Source organism: Rhododendron vialii, chromosome 7a (assembly GCF_030253575.1).
Source record: "Rhododendron vialii isolate Sample 1 chromosome 7a, ASM3025357v1".
NCBI classification, from domain to species: domain Eukaryota; kingdom Viridiplantae; phylum Streptophyta; class Magnoliopsida; order Ericales; family Ericaceae; genus Rhododendron; species Rhododendron vialii.
The window spans coordinates 9,139,441-9,160,685 of record NC_080563.1 but is presented as its reverse complement, the minus strand read 5'-3'; the positions used below and the strand labels follow the sequence as shown (position 1 = coordinate 9,160,685).

Genomic DNA, 21,245 nt, shown 5'->3' with positions numbered 1-21,245 from the left:
CCGTAAGTATGTACAAGTTCTAATAATTTACGGGGAAAATTCCGGTCAACTTATGCCAAGTCCTTTAAAGCAGCCGTTGGAGACACGGTGAGAATTTTAGCCAACCAGTGTTGTTGTTTCTGCTGAAGACCAAAGCACTAGTTGAAGCAGCACACAGAGTTTTGTGAAAACATCCTGACCGAAAGAGCGTGTTCAAAATTGTCCGTAGATTTTTTCTATTTCGTGAAATTCACGGGTGTTTAAATCCGTACACAAACATCTGTGCACGCATAATGTTCCCAATAAGTTTTTTTTTTTTTTCCTTTTTTTGGCCCCGGCAAAAGTTAGATTAGCGGCGGAAAAAGAGTTAAACTTCTGATCACCTCATTACTCTTAGCACGTAATCAAAAGGATAATTTAGCCATGTTCCGTGTAATAAGATCAGTGAAAAATATGGTTTTTTGTTGTCTGGTTGGCCAACTCGAAGAATGAAGAAAAAATGCAAAGATGTGGTCAACTTATCATATTATATTCCTAAAAATATTGATTCTTCAGATACATTTCATGATAAAAAAAGAAGTAGAAGTAATCAATCATATTGAAATTTACCAAATCCAACTGAATTAGGAAAATAATCCAATCCAATCCTACTAAAATGGAAAAACAATCCAATCAAATCCCACTAAATTAGGAAAATAATATAACATAATATATGTATATCGTAGGGAAAAAGGTAAGAAATGTAATTCACATATTAAGGGGATGAAAACATAAACATGAAAAAAAGGCAGGATGAATTCTTACACGGTATGAATAAGGATGATGGATATTTAAATATTCCTTTTTTCTATTTCGTGAAATTCACGTGTGTTTAAATCCGTAACAAACATATGTGCACGCATATATACTTAATATTCCCAATAAGTTTTTTTTTTCCCCCCATTTTTTGGCCCGGCTAAAGTTAGATTAGAGGCACTTTGAAAAAAGAGTTAAACTTCTGATCCCCTCATTACTCTTAGCACGTAAGCGCACCCCGTTGGACTAAACGTCTTGCTAAGATAACTTCTTTGTTTTACTTCATATTTATACAACTGATGAACAATTAACCAAATCAAAATGAGACGGCGTTGAAACCGTCAGGACTGGACCGACATTTCATCATACGGGGTAAACTCGGAAAGTGAAAGTCTTCTCCTCCAGATCTGTACAAACTGTTACTGGGCCCTGACCCTGAGGTCCCTATATAAGTGTCGATGTCTTGTCTCAAACACTTGCCAGCAAGTAGCATCTCAACGCCAATACTCGAAAAAGTTTCCGCAAACACGAGCGAGGGAGAGAGAGAGAGAGATGGGTAGTCTGCAGGATGGCGCTTCGGATGGCAAAGTCATAACTTGCAAAGGTAACTGATAACTACTGCTCCTTACCACTTGTGGTTTCTTCTCGTCTAGTTTATAATATACGGTGAAAAAACTGAATTTTAATAGACTGAAAGTGTTGTCTGCGGATTTTTATATGTATCAGCTGCGGTGGCATGGGGTCCGGGGCAGCCTTTGGTGATTGAAGATGTCTGCGTTGATCCGCCTCAGAAAATGGAGGTCCGAGTCAAGATCCTCTTCACCTCCATCTGCCATACTGATCTCAGTGCCTGGCAAGGCGAGGTGCGTAATACTCCGAACCCGAATCGACAAAACATGTTTCAATCAATCAAATCCTTATTTATATCAAAATTTCGAAAACCTTGTCGAAGATACGGTAAACATATCTATTTTAGTTGATGTATGTGTGAAAAATAACTTTTCTCGAAACCTCGTGTTTAGATTCAAAGGAGTAATAGCCTCTGATACGAAATCATCAGGTGGATATTTTGGATCGTATTCAAAGCAAATTTTTAATTAATTCCAAAAGCGTACGAAATTTAGATTTCTCCAAAATAACATTTGAGGTCATTTTCAACTATTTCTACGAACGAATCACATTAGAAACTAAAACATAAGTAGTTTAGAAGATCTTTTGTAATACTTTTCAAACGAACTACAGCCGCATGTTACCTCTAGAATAGTATACAAAAGTGCTACACACACAACGGTTGTGTAAAACACAACACACAACCAATCTCTAGCCGTCCATTGCTGTAATAAATGGTCACGATTCACTCAAACTCTTTCTCATAAAAGTTAGACTTTTTTTTGGAAGAGTTTGTTTAAAATCTAAACCATCCAAATACATCTGGACAGTCAGAATTACGCACATAACCAACACAACAGTTGTACAAGTAGCATTTTTGAATAGCATTATACAGGCATGCTTTCAGCGTATCTTTCCATATCTCTAACCCAATTTTTTGTAAAATTACGATCGCGGTTGTTTTAGAATGAAGCTCATCGGGCGTATCCTCGAATCCTCGGCCACGAAGCCTCCGGGTAATGCATTATCACACTCAGATATTCGTGTTGTGACCAGAAACATGCACACACACGCACACATCCAAACAAAAAGACAAAACAATTTTACTTGATTCGACTAAACGCCTACTCTATGGGGAACTCATTATACTACGAGGAGAATTACAAAGGGTTTCACTCGCGATTTTTTTTTTTTGCCTCAATTTGGGTGTATGCGTGTTTCTGGCACAACAATACGCGTATTTAATTTCGGTTGAATTTTACCAAAAAAAGAAAAAAAAGGCTTATTTGTTTTTTTCTTGTGTTGATTATAGAATCATTGAGAGCGTGGGAGAGGGAGTTACGGACATGAAGGAAGGGGACCATGTGGTTCCGATATTCAACGGGGAGTGTGGGGACTGTGTCTACTGCAAGTGCGACAAAACCAACCTGTGCGAGAAGTTTCGGGTCAACCCGTTCAACAAGGTGATGGTGAATGACGGGAAGTGCCGATTCTCGACCAGGTCCGACGGGAAACCTATTTACCATTTCCTCAACACTTCCACTTTCAGCGAGTACACGGTCTTGGACTCTGCTTGTGTCGTTAAGATCGACTCCGAAGCTCCCCTCAAGAAGATGACCTTGCTCAGCTGCGGCGTTTCTACCGGTAAGCATTTTTTAATTTTTTTGGTAATGCAGGATGTTGCAAGACAACTTACGCGCGCCTGAAACTAATATCTACCGCCTCTCCCGTGACTGAATTTGTGTGTTGATTAAATTAGAAAGTGAATGCGCGCAAAATTGCTGGGAAATTGTGCTAGATTATAGTACTAGGACCGACTTTTCATATGTCTTATATTATACCTATATCTCACTATGCCTAGATAGAAACTCTGGACCACTCCTCCCTCATTCTCTTTCCTCTTTGTAAGTCTTTTATTCGTATTACTAAATCGGTACTGGTAGGTAGCGTGTGCATCTGAGCTTTGTCCTAATGGCTGTTCTCATGGTTGGCTAATTGGCTTCTTGCTAAATTTGATGTTTGGTCTCAGATGGATTAGCGTTGTTTACTCGGTTGGATTTCGGGTTTGGAATTTGATGTCTTCACTTCTTGTTCCTATTAATCTTTGTAACAATTTCAGAGATCGATGTTTTTTTTTTTTGCCTTTCAAAAAGGTAGCATGTGCATCAAAATTGATTAAGGCATACTTTATAGTAGTAATTTTCTAAACCCCTAGACAATAATTAATAACAGCCCGCAGTTCGAGATGCCATTTGATTCCGTTAGTTGTCAATTTTCATTTGGCTTTATTATTGAACCTTTTTGGGCAGTTAATTTGGACATTATATACAATACTACTATACATGAGTGTGTTTTTTTCTTTGCAAAAACCTACTCTATCCTAATTCTAAGGAGAGCGATATTGTTCACCCAATCGAGGGCAATGCTCATTCCGTGTTTCGTTACGGTATTAAAACCGTTCATTTTGTCCAAATTCATTTGTTAAGAGACCATGCAAAAATTCAGCTTAATCGAATATTGGTAAGCATTTGATTTGAAAATTATATTTTTCAGTCAAGAATTTCAAAGAAATTAAATAAACTCTTAGATGAAGTAATTATCGAGATTGAATTGAGCTGATATTTGTCACGGTCTCCTAGAAAATGAATCTTGAAAATCTAAACTATTATCAGCAAAGTACACAGATTAAGCATACCATTGCTAAGAGTGAAAAAAAACGAAGGTAAACAAAATTGTCAGTTTTCTCTTTAAAATTTGATGATTCTATGCTTGACAAATTTGACAATTGACATGAAGGTCTTGGAGGTGCGTGGAACACTGCTAATGTGAAGCCCGGGTCCACAGTTGCTGTTTTCGGTTTGGGCGCCGTGGGACTTGCGGTAAGTATGACTTAGCTGCCCCTGCCCCTGGACAATTCTCATGAGTCGGTCTTCTTATGGAGAAGTCTTTGGGTACCGTGTGAGACCACACATGTAGTTTTTCGTCGGGTATTTCAGCCGTAAATGTGTTACGTTTAGACGGTCCAGGTCTTAGAAAGAGAAAAAGAGGAGAGAGAATGATTGGGTGAGGGGAAAGAAAGGAAAATAATTCTAGGTCGTCCAAAACACATTTAGACGGCTGAAATCACCGACGGGTACGGTTACGTGGTACCTGCTCGGGAACCAAAAATTTCTCCATCTTATGAGTGGGTCTTTTTCTAGTCAGGTCAAATCTTTTTCATTCGGTTAATGAGGCTTCAATTCATTTTCTTATTCCACAATTTTGGACATATATGGATTATTCAAAACCTACCACCTAGCTAGGTAACATGGAGAAGCCCCATCATATTTGGGACCTCTTTGAATATTTGTTACGTGATTCCGCCACATGATGTGAAAATGCGTGGACATTATGTTCTCGATGTATTTATCACGTAAAAAAATTTACACTAACTATACATCTGTAAAGGCTTCGCTAAATTATATTTGTCAAGAAAAAGAATGTCCGACCATCTATCTATTTCTCGTACAGCAAATACACTTCGTACAGATAGATTTCGATGTCGGGTCAATTTAATTTAGTTTGTATGGGATTATCCAAATCAAGACTTATAAAATGAACGATTTGGATCATCAAAAAATAAGTTGTACTGATATATTTATTTCCCATCACATAAGGTATCATATGAGTAATCAGAAGATGTTAATCATGAAGACACAGTAGTAAATTTCTAGGGGTTTTTTTTTTTTAGTATCCGTACAAGTCCTATGTGGGAAAACATGAACACGAGCAAGGACAACTAGTGGAGGCTATTCCTCCGTTGACTTCTAAAGAATTTAGTAGTAGTAATAATCACTTTTACCTGTAGATTTTTCGAAGTACTTTTCAGAATAATAGAAATGTCAACTTCTCCTTGAAATGTAATTTGGTTTTCATCAGGCCGCCCCACAGTTGGATTCCGGTTTCCGTTCTATTTTTCTTGGTATCTTTCGAGAGTGTATTCATCCATACTCTCCTTATCTCGTAATAATCGCTATTACCTGTACCCTTTACCAATACCAATCAATGGCTTGCCATGTGAAAGGATTGCGTTAGATGTAACAATAGTTCTAAATTTGCCCCTAGATACATATGCGTGCACCAAAATACATTTTTCCATTTTAGATATAAAATAAGAAGTCATATTACGTATTTGGTGCACGCCCATTTTCCGATGTAAAATAAATTTCAAAAAGAAAGCATGCTTAGTATGCGTACACCGTAATTGTTGCAGGCAGCCGAAGGAGCGCGAACCAGAGGAGCATCTAAAATCATAGGAGTTGATATTAACTCTCAGAAATTCATCAAAGGTACCTCCTCATCATGCATGTAGTAATTATTATCTTGCCTTCCTCAAAAGTGTAAACATAAATACTCGGAAAATAACCACCTAAAATAGAAGGCCTCTTGGTTAGTTACTCATGAGTCCCATTGATTCATTCTGGAAAAGGAAAAGATAATTTGATAAATGACTAAATTTATTCTGGAAAAGGATAAGATAAGTAGATAAATGACTAATTCTTGAATTTATTGTTCTATCACTCATTTTCCTTAACAAAGTCCTCCATTAATTCATGTTGTAGACTTATATATCTAGCTAAAAGAACAAAGAAAACAGTTCAAAAAGAGGCCCAAAGGGTGTTTATGAGCTTTGCCCCTAGGTGTTCGGGTCTGGCCCGTTGTTCGGGCTACACCCCTCAGGTGTTAGGTCCTCGATCGGCTCGTTATCCAACCTTTGGTTGCATCTCCCTCCCCTCCTCCCCTCCTCCCTACTTCATGTACTCTATGAAGTTTTCTTAATAAATTTTTGGAAAAGACTACAATACACATTACTTATTTGGGTGTGTATCATATGCACCCTCCAAAATGTTATGAATTATATATAGAGAAAATGTTATGAATCGTATTGCTAAAAAGTTACGAATTGTATAAAGATTACGAGATACACCAAAATGTTATGAATCATAATGAAAATGTTACGAATCATATTGCTGTAAAGTTATGAATTCTAGAACAAAAGTTACGAATCACGCTAAAATGTTATGAATAAATCATAAAATAGGTGCATATAGTACACCCTTTTAAGAGGTGTGTATTGTAGACTTTTTTTAATTTTTTTGTTGTTTCAAAAATAGAAAAGAAAAAACAGTTCAAACAGATAGCACGCTACTGTGACATGCACTAATACAACTCTTTCTGAAAGCACAGGGAAAGCAATGGGAATGACAGATTTCTTTAACCCAACGGACCTTGACAAGCCGGTTCACGAGGTTAGTGTAAAGAATTGAAATTTCCCACCCCCGTTTATCGGCAGATACTCACGTTCGTTTAAAAGAACTAACGTATTTTCGTGATTCCTTTCCTAAATTTTTTGAAATATATATTTACCCATGAAAGTACGTTGTTTTTACCTGAAAGGCGAGGACTACTAAGATGGATCAACAATTGGTCAAGACAGGCAAGGGCGGAGCTATGTTGGGGCTCGGGGGGGCTCCGGGCCCCCTGCCCTGACCTCTCAAGTGTCCGAGTTTTAAAATTTTATTTTGTATATATCTGATTTTGAATATTATTCATGTATATATAGCTACTTATAATCTTAATAATTTTGGTTTGATTTGATAAAAATTGGTTATTTTACATTCCTATTTCTAAATTTCTTTCACAAATAAAAAATAAGCACATGACGGTTGAAATATTCTAAAGAAAAAAACAAAAGGATTGGTATATTTTAACATCATTAGGCTATAATTGTTTCATTGTAGAAATGTAATGCTTATAAAATAAAAACCTTACGATATAATAAGTATACGTTCTGATCAAAAGTATATGTCTATTAAGCCGGGGCCCCCGGCGTCCTAATCCTGGCTCAGCTCCGCCACTGAGGAGAGAGAGTAATTATTTATCTAGATTGTCCATTTAATTATTTATCTAGATTGTCCATTTAAAACTACATAAAACGTAACCGTCCTTATCTCCAAACATCCAATAAATTACTAACATGTATTGAGAGCTATTCATGAATTGAAATTTAAAGTGGTTTTGCACATGTGGTGGATGCAGAAAATTAGAGAAATCACGGGAGGAGGAGTCGACTACAGCTTTGAATGCGCCGGAAACGTGGATGTTCTCCGGGAAGCCTTCTTGTCTACCCATGACGTATGTCTTTCTTCCTTAATTTACTCACATTCCGCTAGGTGTCAAATCCTCTCCGATCCAATGATTTGTACTCGTCCATTGGCATAATTAGTTGGCATAATCAGTTGTTTGAGTTTGTTGAAAAACTCTTTCATTCATTGCAGAAATGGACGGTTTCCATTCAGCCTTATCCAACCGTGACTTAAGTAGTTTTATTTTATTCAAGAAGCAACAAAAGATTATGCAGATGATGTCTGCAGGCTATGTTTGGACCGTGGAATAAAAAAGGGAAGTCAATTATCAGATTACTGGATGACTGCATACGTCTGGCTTTGATTAGAAAATTCGTGGGGGTCACCTAATGAAGATTCGAACTTGTGGGTCCATCTATAAATTGGGGTGGGAGCATTTCCACTCTTTTAAGGGACTGTTTGGTTCCACTAATAAATTCTTGAAAGAATTAAATAGACAAGATCAAGGTTAAGCAAAGTTATTACTACTTATTAGGCGTGAACTTCTTATTTGCTTATTATGTTTCTATATTATCTTCAACAAGCAATTATTGGCTTATTTTCGTTTGGGAAGTCCAAATGGAGACAGTTCTGGACCGTTTATTACTGAGTCTTTTGTTTAGAGACCCTTCTCAGTACTCTTCCCGGAAAGAGTCCCTAAACAAATCAGAACCATTGCTTATCCCAATGTATGGTTCAATTCACTGTCGACTCCACCGGTCCAAAACTTGCATCGGCAAGAATACGATACCTCTCTTTTGCTTGATTCTTTGGAGCTAATCTCTGTACTGACATGAGATCAATTACTATTTTGAATTCAAATGGGGACAAGGCCATATTTAGATTATGAAAATGAAGTACTCCAATTTATATGTGTGGGATGCAGGGATGGGGGTTAACAGTGGTACTAGGAGTTCATCCAACCCCAAGGATGCTTCCTCTTCATCCAATGGAGTTGTTTGATGGTCGTAGAATCGTGGGATCGGTCTTCGGAGACTTCAAAGGGAAGTCACAGCTCCCCCATTTTGTCAAAGAATGCACGCACGGGGTAACTACCCATGCTCTCTCTCTCTCTCTCTCTCTCTCTCTCTCTCTCTCTCTCTCTCTCTCTCTCTCTCTCTCTCTCTCTCTCTCTCTCTCTCTCTCCTCCACACACACACATTAATCAAATCGTTTTTTTTTGGTTGTCTTCCTTTTTCGGCTCTAAGTATATTATTCAGGAATATTGCCAGGTTAATTTGGTTATTTTTATTTTTTTCAGGAAGTGAATTTGGAGGAGTTTATTACTCACGAGCTTCCCTTCAGCCAAATCAACGAAGCTTTCCAGTTGTTAATCGACGGGAAGTCGCTGAGGTGCCTTCTTCATCTTTGAACTCCAGCGGCCTGATCATGATCGAGCAAGTGTACGTGAATGTGTGCATGTATTATATGTATCGGTGCATCGCATGGGATCACCACTTGTTATATTTTATTTTAAAGGAGAAAAGGACACAAATTTATGTATTAACCTCTGTAATACTATTGTATACCTGGTGTGATTTTGTGTGAATGCATGCAAACTAGCTACATAAATTTGCCTGCCTCTTGCAAATAGGTTTTTTTTTCCCCATCAAACATACTCTTGCAAATAGTTCAAAAACTTCTGACAAGACTGTTGTACCCATCGTAACCTAGTGGAGCTTCACCCACTAGGTTCAGATCCAACGCTAAACATAGGCTCATCACTGGTCACCACTCTACACCTCCCGTGTGGATTCAAAATAAAAGGTCCCCTTTCGAATATATACTACTCCGTACTAGAGGGCAGCATCCCAAGATCGTTGAATATTTTTAGTCTTACTAATTGGTCAAATAAGTCGTTGACCTGATATGGTCGTAGCATTAGATGAAGGGTGAAGTATAATGAATATTGAATAATGTGTAGTGTGCAATAGCCTAATTGTTGGGCATTACGCCTGCTAGATATCTGCGGCCTACTCCTTTTTTCTTTTCTTAAAGAATAGAGAATAATAACGATGAATTTTGGAACTTCTATTTTCATGTTCACTTAGCTAGTTAGCTTTATCTTTTTTTTTTCTTTTTTTTTTGGCAACGGAAGAAACCTACCCATTTAAAGTCATACGGCATCTACAGATTATTACTGGAATATAGATCAGGACATACAGTATTTACAGATTTCCGCTCAAATACAGAGATACAGCTAAGCCCTAAAGCTAACGATATACAAGAAAAACAAAGAGAAGAAGCTAATGTCTAATGCCTAAGCAAGAGCCATCGCTCATTTCACACCATTATCAATAAGGATCAGCTTACGTGGAGCTATAGTACCAAGACACCAGACACCTCGGGATAGCGAAACTCCAAATCAAAGATAATATCAAAAATCGATGGAAATCAACAACCCATTGGATTAAATCCGGACAGAAACCGGACTGAATCCGGACAAAAACGAAATAAAACAAAACATACACTCCCCTCCATCATTTAGCAGCCCTTCTCTTGCCTAACCCCCTACCGATCAAAGATCTGAAGCCGATGACTCAAGAAGCTACCGGTGACCACGCAGCTGCAAACCCAAATGTGGTGTGGTGAAGAGTGGAGCAGAGATGAACGACAAGCGGTTTGGGTGAAAAAGGGGAAGGAAAAATCAGATCTGATGGCAGAGATTGATTCCTCCCCTCCCGCTGCCCAAAGTTAGGTATAAACCCAAGGGGAAGGGAGGGGAACAATAGCTAACTCAATGCAATTCTTTACCGTGAAAAAGAAAAACCTTTGCTTTCTGATGTAAGATGGACAACGAACAAAAAATACCGGATACCTTCCTTAATTAGAATGGTAATGCGAAGAGAAAACTTACCTTGAAAATACTTCGAAAAAAGTAATCCATGGTTGAGAATCACTTTGATGATTGAGTCACACACATCAAAGTGAATCTCAACCATTAGTTGCTCTTTTTGAAATACTTTCGGGATAAATTTTCTTTGTCACTAGCATTTTTCAGTATCTAAGTACCATTTAAATGCAGAGGATTAAGTATTGAGATTGAGATGATTCTAAAGCAAGTACTTCATTGCATCTAGACTAAAATTAGTATAACAGAATTAGTGCATAATAAATATAATTTGGATCGGATATCTGATTTTGCGGATTCGAATGACTGAAATTGGATTTACCTAATCCGGAATCCGGACTATTTAGAATTCCTCTCGTAATCGGATCAAATCCCATCGACTGGCCTAATTTCAATCATAAGAATCATGGAGTCCGAACTTTTGACTTTTTTGGGTTTAGGTTCTCAAGGAGATTTTTTGGGTAATCAATAGAGTGCGATGGATTGAAAATAAGAGTAATAATTAAAAAGAAATTTTATTGAAGACCATGCTCAGATAGAAAGAGAGAGAGAATGGTTCTGGAAAACCAAAAGCGAACAAAGTCGAATTCATTCTCATTTCCTTCGAAACTTTCTGACATCCAAACCCCAGCCCAAGACTTATGGGCCGAAAAAACCAACTACGAGTCTACGGCCATCAAAAGTCTTGACGGGTCATGGGCCGGTCTGCATAATGGGCCAATGACTTTCTGACATTAAACCGAGCCCAAGAACTATGGGCCGAAAAACCAACAACGGGTCATGGGCCGGTCTGAGAAATGGGCCTGCGACTTTTTGAACAAAACCATCCACGCGGGTGACGACGCCTTCATCAAAATCAAACAAAACGCGGACGCCACCCCTTCCTTAACCGGAATTCAATCACTTCCCTCCGTTCCGCCCTTTCCATTCATCAGAATTCAGAAAGACAAGCAGCCAATTCCCGACGACCAGTTGCAGCTGTTCTCCAGTCACCCTCCGATTCGCAAAACCAATCTCCGACGACCTTTTCAGATTGAGGAAACATGATTTCCAGGTACGAATTGCCCGATTCGTTTCTCTCTCCAACCTTCGTAAATCTCTCCATTCACTACTCTAATTGCGGTGGTAGAAGCGAAAACGATGCCGTTGTTGTTAGTTTGACGGGAACTATGTCTGAGGTTGGCGTTTGGTTGGATAGCTAGTTCAATCGATTGTTATTAGGTTGGCAGTGTTTTTGTTTTTTGTTTTTGTGTGGTTTTTAGTTAGGGCATAGAGCGGGAAGGAATGAAGAGCCGTTCGCACGGCCGGCTGCCGACGTCGGACCCTACGCCCGACGACTGGGTGGACGGTTCGTGGACGGTGGACTGTGTGTGCGGGGTGAATTTCGACGACGGGGAGGAGATGGTCAACTGCGACGAGTGCGGCGTGTGGGTCCACACGCGGTGCTCGCGCTACGTCAAGAGCGAGAAATCGTTTGCCTGTCATAAATGCAAGATGAGCAAGAACAACAACAACAACAATAGGAATAGTAGTAGTAGTAATAATGATAGCAAGGAGACTGAGGTTGCTCAGTTGTTGGTTGAGTTCCCGATTACGACGTTGAGGATGGACAAAACGCCTTATCCACCCCCAATTAGTAGTCATCCTCCCCGCCGTAGGCCTAGGCTTTGGACAGATATACCGATTCAGGAAAGAGTCCATGTGCATGGGGTCCCCGGTGGTGAACCGACCTTGTTTGGGGGTGGCGGTGGATTGTCGTCTGTTTTCACTCCTCAGCTGTGGAAAAGCACGGGGTATGTGCCAAAAAAGTTCAACTTTCAGTACAGGGAGTTTCCTTGTTGGGATGAGGAGAAGGCAGAGGTTGCTGCTAAAACTGAAGAAGAAAATGATAGTCCTGAAAATGAAAACCCTGTTGACAAGGGTGCCGGTGTTTTGTTTTCTTTGTCCAAGAAGAATGTCATGGCTGCACCTGTGGCGGCCTCGGTTGGCATGAGAAGACGGGTTGACGACAGTAGCTTCAACAGGCCATCATCACCTTCGAAACATATGAAGAAGTGGGAAGGTGGTAGCGTAGATGTGAGGTCCCCACGGAACGGGGTTAAGAAAGATAGGAAATTACTGCGACCTTTTGTAGTGCACTCGGGGAAGCGCAAACAAGAGGACTCTGGGGCATCCAAGGATCGGAGTGGAAAGAAGAAGGTCAGGGTTGTTGATAGAGATGTAGATCCTAAGAAGAGAGCTCCACAGGCTTCCAAAACAGGTGATTTAGTTGTCTTTATAATACTCTGATGCGTCTACTCTATCAGCTATTGTGATGTAATTTTGTGTCCTTTGATGGTCAATAACTAATTTTTCATCATTGGTGGAAACATTTCTCTTGCAGTGTGATTTACTGCATAAGTTTATATGTTTATTTTGACTCCAAAATTTTGTTTTATCATATTACTAGCTTTGATTCTCTCAAGTGATGCAAGACAGTTAGAATCTTGTGAAGACAGAGGACCAAAGATTATCAAGACTGATTCTCAAACTATCAAGAATCCGGATTTAAGGGGCACTATGGTCAAAGATCCTTTACCGAGTGCTCATCATGTAGTGGAGAACAACATCAACAAACCAAATGATAACCTTGCTGCTAGAGAGAATCCGTCAGAAACCTTAGTTTCTGATGTATCTGGACTTAATTTTCCCATTGGAGCAAGATCAATGGAAGGGAAGATTGGCCATCAACTTTCTGCAAGGTCTGATCGTTCTTATAGAGTTGATGATGGCACGGCATCATCATTAGAACGGAATGATGCTGGTAGTGCTCCTGTAAAAGAAGAGGTATATCTTAGTGTAACTTACTGCTGCAATACTTTAATTTGTTCATGGTTTTTCTTACTGCTGATCATGTAATCCTTACTAGGATGAAATGAGCATCATTGAAGCTGGTTCATTCCCTACAGCTAGCCTTGAGGCTGATAGTTTTTGCTGCCCTTTATATATTTCTTCTATTAAATTGTCCTGCAGCAAATGCAGTGCAACTGTTGATTGAGCAGAAAAGGAGATGAGGAGGATTTAAGGATCCATTTGACAACTATGAAATAAAAACTTAGTATTTTTTTTAATCAAGTCATAGACTTGTTAGATTGTGGCGTTAAGTGGTAACCTGTATTTTAAACACTAATGCTAACAACACAGATAATGGAGTACATACTCCATGCACAAATTGTTTTAGGGCACGTTTTGGGTCCCACAAACATGATCGAAGTCGCTCATTTTGTTCAAAATATTTAACTTAGGGCCTCTATAAAAAGTCATTTCGACCGGATATCGGAAGGAGCCTTTACAAAACATCCAACTTTGTCCCAGAATTCAGGCCAAATTTTGGAACAAAGTTGGATGTTTTGTACAGGCTCTTACCGGTATCTGGCAGAACTTATTTTTTACAGAAACACTAAAAAATTTATTTTAAATAAAATGAGCGATTCCGATCATGCTTGTGGGACCCAAAACAGGTCCCAAAATGATCTGTTATGGAATATGTACTCCATTGTCTGTGCAGCTAGCACAACTCATTTTAAAATGGTTGAAATAATGGGTTTGCGTATAGTAGGAATTACAACTCGAACAAGAACTATAGAAATCTGAACCTCCAACGGGAAACATAAATGAATCCTTTTTTAGTTCACAACGAGCACAGTATCAATGCTGGGATAAAAACAAGAAGAGCATCTGGAGATGACACTCAAGCACAATTATTTTTTTTAACAAAATGGAAAAGGGCCAAAGACCAAAAGAAGAAGGCACACTCTAAATACAACTTTGGATTTCTCCTCGCCAAGAAACGGTTGTAATGGAAATTTAGGCTTTGTTTGGAACCTAGGGAAAAGAAAGGAAAGGAAAGGAAAATTTAAAAAAAAAAACCCTCCCCTTGTTTGGTAGAGGAAAATAAGAAAATTAAGTTTTGAGCAGTCAATTTTCCTCACTTTTCTTCTTAACCAGTTTCCTTTATGTCCTTCCATTTCCACAAGTTCCAAATGGACCCTTAAGAACCGAAAGCATAATACTGTTCAATTTCCATTGCATAAAAGCTCAACCATTTTTCAGGGAACGGTGATACTGATAGGTAGTTATGAAATTATGACCAGTGTTGCAAGGACTCCTACACTTTAGTATGCATTTGAATATTTGACCCTCCATACCCAACTCGTACACTTTAGTCCTTCATATGATATGAGACGATGAATCAAGAAGATGCTTATAGTTGCTTTTAAAGAATTCTTCCTAAAGAAGCTTCTCTTACTTCTTACATGGATAAAAACAAGGTTGTTTCGAAGTTCTTGGCCTTTATAATCTATGGTAGTGAGAGAGGTAGGACTTGATTCAGATGTAACCTTCAGCTCAGCTTACTATACAACCTTGAAGCCATGTGACCAAGTAATTGCCACTTGTTTATTTCATGGATAGGTATACAACTCTCCTTTTCCTATTGACACCATTTGACCATTTGATTTCAAGTATTTCCTGACTAGTAAGAATGTCCTCCTCGGCTCCTTGCAGTATTCTACTGGAATCAGGATACAACGTTTCAATTTTGCTGGATGTTTTCATGTACTTTGTTCTTGGAATCATATTTCTCCATCCTTCAGTGAGTGTCCCACCCATATTTGGTGATCATAAACAAGTCCTGGTGCCTAGGTGAATGGTGATGGTCAAGTACATGCTAACTTGGACACTGATGGTGATAGGTTTTAGTGAAATTTCTAAAGTACGATTAGTTTTGAACAACAGCTGTAATCATAATGGGCTGTTCTTCCTCTTCTTGTTGCTCTTGGAGTCTTGTTACATACTTCATGCTGTTGTTTTCTGGAGAGGTTCTTGGGTGGGGGTTGCCACACTCATTGGGCCGAGGTTATGAAATTGGTAATTCAATTGCTATATAAATCCCCGGTGTATGGGAAAGTTGCAGGGCTCTTGTGTCTTTTGTTTAATGCTGCATAGTGTTGCTATTATGCAATGTCAGATGTCACAGTGAGGGTTCTCATCTCTTAATTTCCACTTGCTTTTTATTGAGGTGAATCTACGATTAGTTCTTGATTTGGTAACTCTCCAACCGTCACTTGTTACAATGTTCTATTACTCATTGGGTAATATTTTTGAAGGTACATGCTCAATGGACTCTCAGTCATGTTAACTGTCTGATGATGCTCTTGCTCACTTGAAACTTGATGAAGTAGCTAGCTCTTTTTTGTTATACCAATATGCTTTGCTGGTGCAATGACATGTTCTTGTTTATGTGCTAGGTTGGTTTTTTTCATGATAGTGCCAATGGAAATGGAGGAGGTTCTCCAGTTGATCCTGGGTTTGATCCTCATAAATCAGATCCCCTTGCCCAAGATGCCCCAAGTGCTGTTGCTGAGGGTGAAGATGGTCAGAATGCTCAAGATCGAAGTGTCGACACGTGCCCTCCTAGCTCTTTAGGCCCTGAAGCTGACGTGAAAACAGAAGCAGATCTTGATAACTCGAGTGGGACCTTCAAAGTTGACTCTTCTACTGTTAATGATGTAAAGCTGGATGGCACAAACCACTCTACCCAATTTTCTGGGGCTTCTGCTAACTTATCTGCAAATCTTAAAACTAGTGATACACAATTTGGGGACCTTAAGGTGCAAAATTGTGAGAGAATTACAGAAACAACCAATAATTGTGAGACTGACACGGCTGATAAATTTCCTTCTAATCCCTGTCAACCTGATCAACCGTTGGAGGACATGGAAGTTTCCACCGCAGTGGGGAAAAGTCCTTCAGAACTTAAACAGGACTCAAGATCTGCCGAGGAGCAACCAAAAGGAAGCAGTACAACAGGTCGGCGTAAATCAGCAACACCCTCTTCAGTTTCATCAACTATTATGATCTCAAAACGTTCTGTTCTTGATAACCGTTCAACTTCAAATGCCCTGAATCATAATCCTATTATCAAAAAGGGAATATCAGTCGGTGTTAAGAAAGATAATGGCTCAACCGACACAGGTAGGGGTGAAGAAAGGCACGAAATGCCGAGGAAAACATGGAAAGATGGTTTAAAATCTTCCGTCAGTTCTGTGCCGAAAGCGTCACCTTTAAACAAGATTGCACATGCTTCTGATTCCAGGAAAATTGTGTCAGATTCAAAGGATCGTCTGCGTTTTGCATCTTCTAAAGCTTCTTCAACAGAGAATATTGGAGTTACTTCTGGGTCTTGTGAGACTTCCAGTTCAATGCAATCTCAGAGTGGTTCACATGTACAAAATAAGGTTTCAGCTTCCAGCTTACCACAGAAAGGTGAAAAGGTTAACCAGTCAAATAGCCAGCCATCAACTAAGCTGCACCATTCAATGCCAGTGCACCCTCCTGGACCTTCAAACTCTCCTGCACTACTAAGTGATGAAGAGGTGTGAACGCTGCTATTTATTTCATTAGACGTTCTTCTTCTTCTTGTTGGCATGCCTTCTTTCTCCATAGTCCTTGCCTTCACCTCTTTTTCTTTTTCTTTTTCTTTTTTTGGGGTGTGTGTGTGTGGTTCTTTTGCAGCTTGCTTTACTCTTGCATCAAGAACTCAACAGTTCTCCTAGAGTTCCTCGGGTGCCACGCATGCGCCATACTGGTAGCTTACCTCAGCTGGGTTCACCTACTGCTACAAGCATGCTGATCAAGCGGGCATCTAGTTCTGGAGGAAGAGATAACAATGTGGTAAGTGCTACTGCTTTTGTTTAGGAACAGAACACTTGGACCAAGTACCAAGTCATTAGCTCCTTAATTCACAGAATTCTGCAGTAGAGTTTGTGTAGTACAGTGGTACTCAATCTGGTTTTGGTAGCTTGTCCCTTGATACACTCTTTGTTACCCTTCAGTTTGCCAGAAGAAAAGCAAAAGATTTACCTAAACATGATTCTCGTTCTTCTCGTGAGATTGATGATGAGGCTAAGATGGACAGACTGCCTCCTTCACGTGATCCAAGGAGACATGACTCAGCATGCACGGCAGATGATATTACCAAGAGGGAGACAGACAGTGGTTCAGGGAAAGGACCTCATGTTGTCAAGAAGAGTGCACCTGCTGTCTCCTCTGCGACTGTGAGCAGTGGTCCATCATCCTCCAATGAGGCTAATGAACAGAATTTTTCATCCATGTGTAACTCTCCGCGAAATACCTCTGATGATGATACTGGCAGCGTCAGGGGTCGTAATCATCGCACTTTACCAGGTTGTTGCCTTTTAAAGAAGTTTTTCGGTCCAAAGTTTTTTTTTTTTTTTTCTTTTCTCTTTATCATTCAAGATTTTCTGATTGTGTCTATGCAATTATCATAGGCTTGATTGCTGAGATTATGAGCAAAGGCAAACGGATGACGTATGAAGAACTCTGTAGTGCAGTGCTGCCAGTATGGTTCCTCTCATTTCGTAGAATGCTTACTACTTTCATAAGCTAGTTCCTTTTCATTGAAAGTTAGTTCAAGGATAGTCATTTATCTCTTTCTCTCTCCCTCTCCCATATTTTTATTTTTGTGTTTGTTGTGTGTGCAGCACTGGCCTAACTTGAGGAAACATAATGGAGAGCGCTACGCATATTCAAGTCACTCACAGGCTGTTCTAGATTGCCTAAGGAACCGACATGAATGGGCTCAGTTGGTAGATCGTGGTCCCAAGGTATGCCAGAGTGAATGGAATAATTATAACACTAACGCGTATGGGTGTAGGCATGCTACTCAAGAATGGTGTGTAAACCTACACTTATGTAGCCGTGAATATATTCTACCTATCTTCTCTCTGTTTTTTTCCGACTTCACTCAGTGATGACACAGAAATGCTTTAATGGCATTTTCTTTAAATTCTACTCGTTTACATATATCACATTGCCTTTTTGGTTTTGTCACGAGATGAACCTATCCGCAGTATCATGTATATCAATCAACAAATTTTAACAGCTTGTTTCCGTAAATCACAGACTTCAGTTAATCTATACAACTGTAAGGAAAATTGTAACAGCCAATATGAAAGAGAATCAGGTTGAGGGCCATCTACCGGTCACTTATTAGCTTCTTATGCAAGTAAATGTGAATTTGGAATTGTTCTACCAATTTTGCTGGTTGGGGATTTGTTGACTTGACCTCGCCTTGAGGTGGTCATAGGACTCATACTAAGACTGAAAGTTTTACTATTGTATTCCAGACTAATGCCAGTAGAAAGAGACGCAAGCTTGATGCTGACGCTCCAAGTTTTGAGTCGGAAGATAATGAGTATGGCAAGGACACAACAGGGAAGGAAGTAGAAAGTAAGAGTTTTGAATCACATCCAGAAGAATTCCCGAAGGGCAAGAGGAAAGCTCGAAAACGCAGGCGACTGGCTCTGAAAGGAAGAGGCATTAAAGATGTTAGGAAGCAGCGCAAGGCAGATGCACTCAGTTATGACGATGTTGACTCATTTTCTAGTTCTAGTGAGGCGAGTGCGTTCAGTGATGATGAGACAGAGGGAGGTGGGAGTGAGGCATCTGCTAGCTCGGATGAAAGGGGAATCGTGTCATAGTTACTATTTGTTTATGAGCCTGGATATAGGCTTGTCCATATAAACACCTAGGCTTATTCATTTAGAGCGAGGGCATCTTCTTTTGACTCTCTCCTGATTTCCCTTCTCCCAACTGATCAGCATTGAGTGGTGAATTGTGATTGCTAGTGGATAGTGATGTAACTGATTAGCGTTTGGTGGCAAATTGTGAGTGCTTAGTGGATAGTGATGTGAAAAGTGTAATAATAGGATAGTGATTTGTACATATCGAATTTGACTGAAAACATGTTTTAGGCGGCCTTTTTCATTCTCTGACATATAGCCATTCAAGTAGTCTGACGAGCAGAAGAGCAGTGTTCTCCCTCAAGCAGAATCAACCACTTGCAAAATACCGATTTGGGCAGATTATCAGATGGATGCTTACAGTGCAATGCGTCTCACTCGCAATTTGTCGCGTCTATTTTTCTCTTAACCTTACAATTCAATGGGTTTGATTCATGGCGTGTTGTAGGAACATTTCCAGAAGCCATTTTTGCCATAGTGCAGCAGTATAAAGTTTCCAGTGGTAGTTGACCGTTTGTAGTTTGTACTTGTTTAGAAAGATTGTATTGAAAGGGTTGCCTTCATATTTGTATTGATGTGGTGACTGTCTTCTTCACGTCCATCTCTTCCATTCACTGCCTTTTTCTGTTTATTGTTCGTATTTCGTTTGTTTTTTCCATTTCTTGATTTTGAGTCCTTTGACGAGCAATGGAGAACTATATACGGGATAGATATGCATTTTAACCCGGCTGGGCGAACAATTTACGAGTGGGTACTAGTTATTTCAGAAAAAGTTCCTGGGACGGTGAGCTTAGCAGGATTTTCGCCAAAGCTTGGTACTTGGATGTAACCGAGGTGCGTATTTCTTGTAATTTTTTAAAATGGGATTCTTAGAAACTATACCTGCCTTGCGTAATTTGACACCAACAAGGAACGTATCTACCTTCCTTGTGCTGTTTTTTGGGGTTTTGGACCGTTGAAAGTGGTAGGCTAGTAGTAGTCTCCCAGAAGAAAACTTGAGAAATGAGGCAGCAAGACTCAAGAGGGGAGTCGGAACAACAATTTGCGGTGATACCCACGGCACGCAACTTGTTATCCAAACCCATTGCACTCGTGCCTCGCAAGTGAATCTTTGGTTGCTAGACACGCAATACATACATATATAAACTATTATGTAGGCTCAGCCCCAACGGTTATTCGTGTTGGTTTGTGGGTAAGCTTCCCACACAATTGATCAGAGCTCGTTTCTTGATGTTAGACTGCAAGGAATATATTTCTTGTAACTTTCCTTGTCATGGCGTGGATGGCTATTTTTTACCGGACCAAGAAGGGGATTAGTCGAGGTGTATGTAAGCTAGCTCGGACACTTCTAGCCATTCCGTTGTGTAACCAATCCTTAATAGCATAAACAAACTGTTTCCTTCGTATAAAAATAGACAAATACTATAAATTATACCTATGTTCTTGAAATGATTTACCTCACACGTGGCCCTAGACTGGGGTATTCACTTTTGAAATCGAAAGACCTTTTTAAGTTTTCATTTTGTCCTGTTGGGCTTGTTGGTTTTGAGAATTTTGGATTTAAATTTGTAATGATTAGGATAGGGAGATAGGAATAATGATTTGAGAGAGATGAGATAAAAATGAAAATAATTGTTGAAAATAGGAATAATTTGTGAATTTTAGAATAGGATAATAATTTAGAGTCTAAAATCTAAAAATGCCCTCACCTTTTTTTTTTTCTTTATTAGTAGTATTATTTTTGGCTGGTCCATTGCACCATGAAGAGAGAAGTTTTGATCTTCGCCTCTTACTGAAGCTTTGTTTGGCGTCCCGCTACCTTTTGGGTTTTGCTAGTTACTGCCTAGTGGGCAGCGCCTCGGTACAGGGGTAATTCCCACAATTGTACAGCAAAGTCTGACTTGTCAGCTTTTTACTCCGGTTTCTTTTTCTTTTGTCAACTTTTATGACACTAGTTCTCATATTTCTCTAAATGCCGAATTTAACCTTGGAGAGTATGCGCAAACTTTGAAAAGCACCAAGGCTACTTTTTGTTCACTTTTCTCTCTCCTATTTCTTTCACTTTTTAATTTTCGTACGGTGTCATGCACTCTAATTTTATTTTACGGTTCATTTTTTGTGGGATCTACCTCAGATCTTATAAAAATGATTTGAACTGCTTATTTTCTAAATTTTTTTTAATGAATTTCTATAGAAAATGAACTCAATCAAATATCGAGAAGGGTTTTTTTTTTTTAAAATTCATAGTGCAAAACTGGGTGG

The 21,245-nt window shown here is 39.4% G+C and overlaps 2 protein-coding genes across 2 annotated transcripts; both read left to right on the top strand.

Annotated features, from left to right (window-relative positions):
* The first annotated feature begins 1,258 nt into the window (after window positions 1–1,258).
* On the top strand, window positions 1,259–9,119 carry LOC131333899 (alcohol dehydrogenase-like 3). The gene is made up of 10 exons (XM_058368705.1): window positions 1,259–1,378; window positions 1,501–1,637; window positions 2,350–2,399; window positions 2,696–3,027; window positions 4,180–4,262; window positions 5,636–5,711; window positions 6,610–6,671; window positions 7,462–7,557; window positions 8,434–8,595; window positions 8,809–9,119. The coding sequence occupies exons 1-10, from the start codon at window positions 1,327–1,329 to the stop codon at window positions 8,917–8,919; spliced, it is 1,161 nt and encodes a 386-aa protein (XP_058224688.1). The 5' UTR covers window positions 1,259–1,326; the 3' UTR covers window positions 8,920–9,119.
* A 2,123-nt stretch (window positions 9,120–11,242) lies between these two features.
* Window positions 11,243–19,593, top strand: LOC131332058 (uncharacterized). Its single transcript, XM_058366099.1, has 9 exons — window positions 11,243–11,452; window positions 11,661–12,658; window positions 12,848–13,224; window positions 15,687–16,814; window positions 16,954–17,112; window positions 17,274–17,625; window positions 17,730–17,800; window positions 17,943–18,065; window positions 18,588–19,593. Exons 2-9 carry the CDS (start codon window positions 11,683–11,685, stop codon window positions 18,939–18,941), a joined length of 3,540 nt encoding a protein of 1,179 aa, XP_058222082.1. The 5' UTR covers window positions 11,243–11,452; window positions 11,661–11,682; the 3' UTR covers window positions 18,942–19,593.
* The last annotated feature ends 1,652 nt before the right edge of the window (window positions 19,594–21,245 follow it).

Coding starts and splice junctions, on each gene's coding strand:
- LOC131332058 (XM_058366099.1), top strand. CDS start 11,683: ATGAAGAGCCGTTCGCACGGCCGGCTGCCGACGTCGGACCCTACGCCC. Junction 12,659..12,847: donor TCCACAGGCTTCCAAAACAG/GTGATTTAGTTG, acceptor TCATATTACTAG/CTTTGATTCTCTCAAGTGAT. Junction 17,626..17,729: donor TAATCATCGCACTTTACCAG/GTTGTTGCCTTT, acceptor CAATTATCATAG/GCTTGATTGCTGAGATTATG.
- LOC131333899 (XM_058368705.1), top strand. CDS start 1,327: ATGGGTAGTCTGCAGGATGGCGCTTCGGATGGCAAAGTCATAACTTGC. Junction 3,028..4,179: donor CAGCTGCGGCGTTTCTACCG/GTAAGCATTTTT, acceptor ATTGACATGAAG/GTCTTGGAGGTGCGTGGAAC. Junction 8,596..8,808: donor TCAAAGAATGCACGCACGGG/GTAACTACCCAT, acceptor TATTTTTTTCAG/GAAGTGAATTTGGAGGAGTT.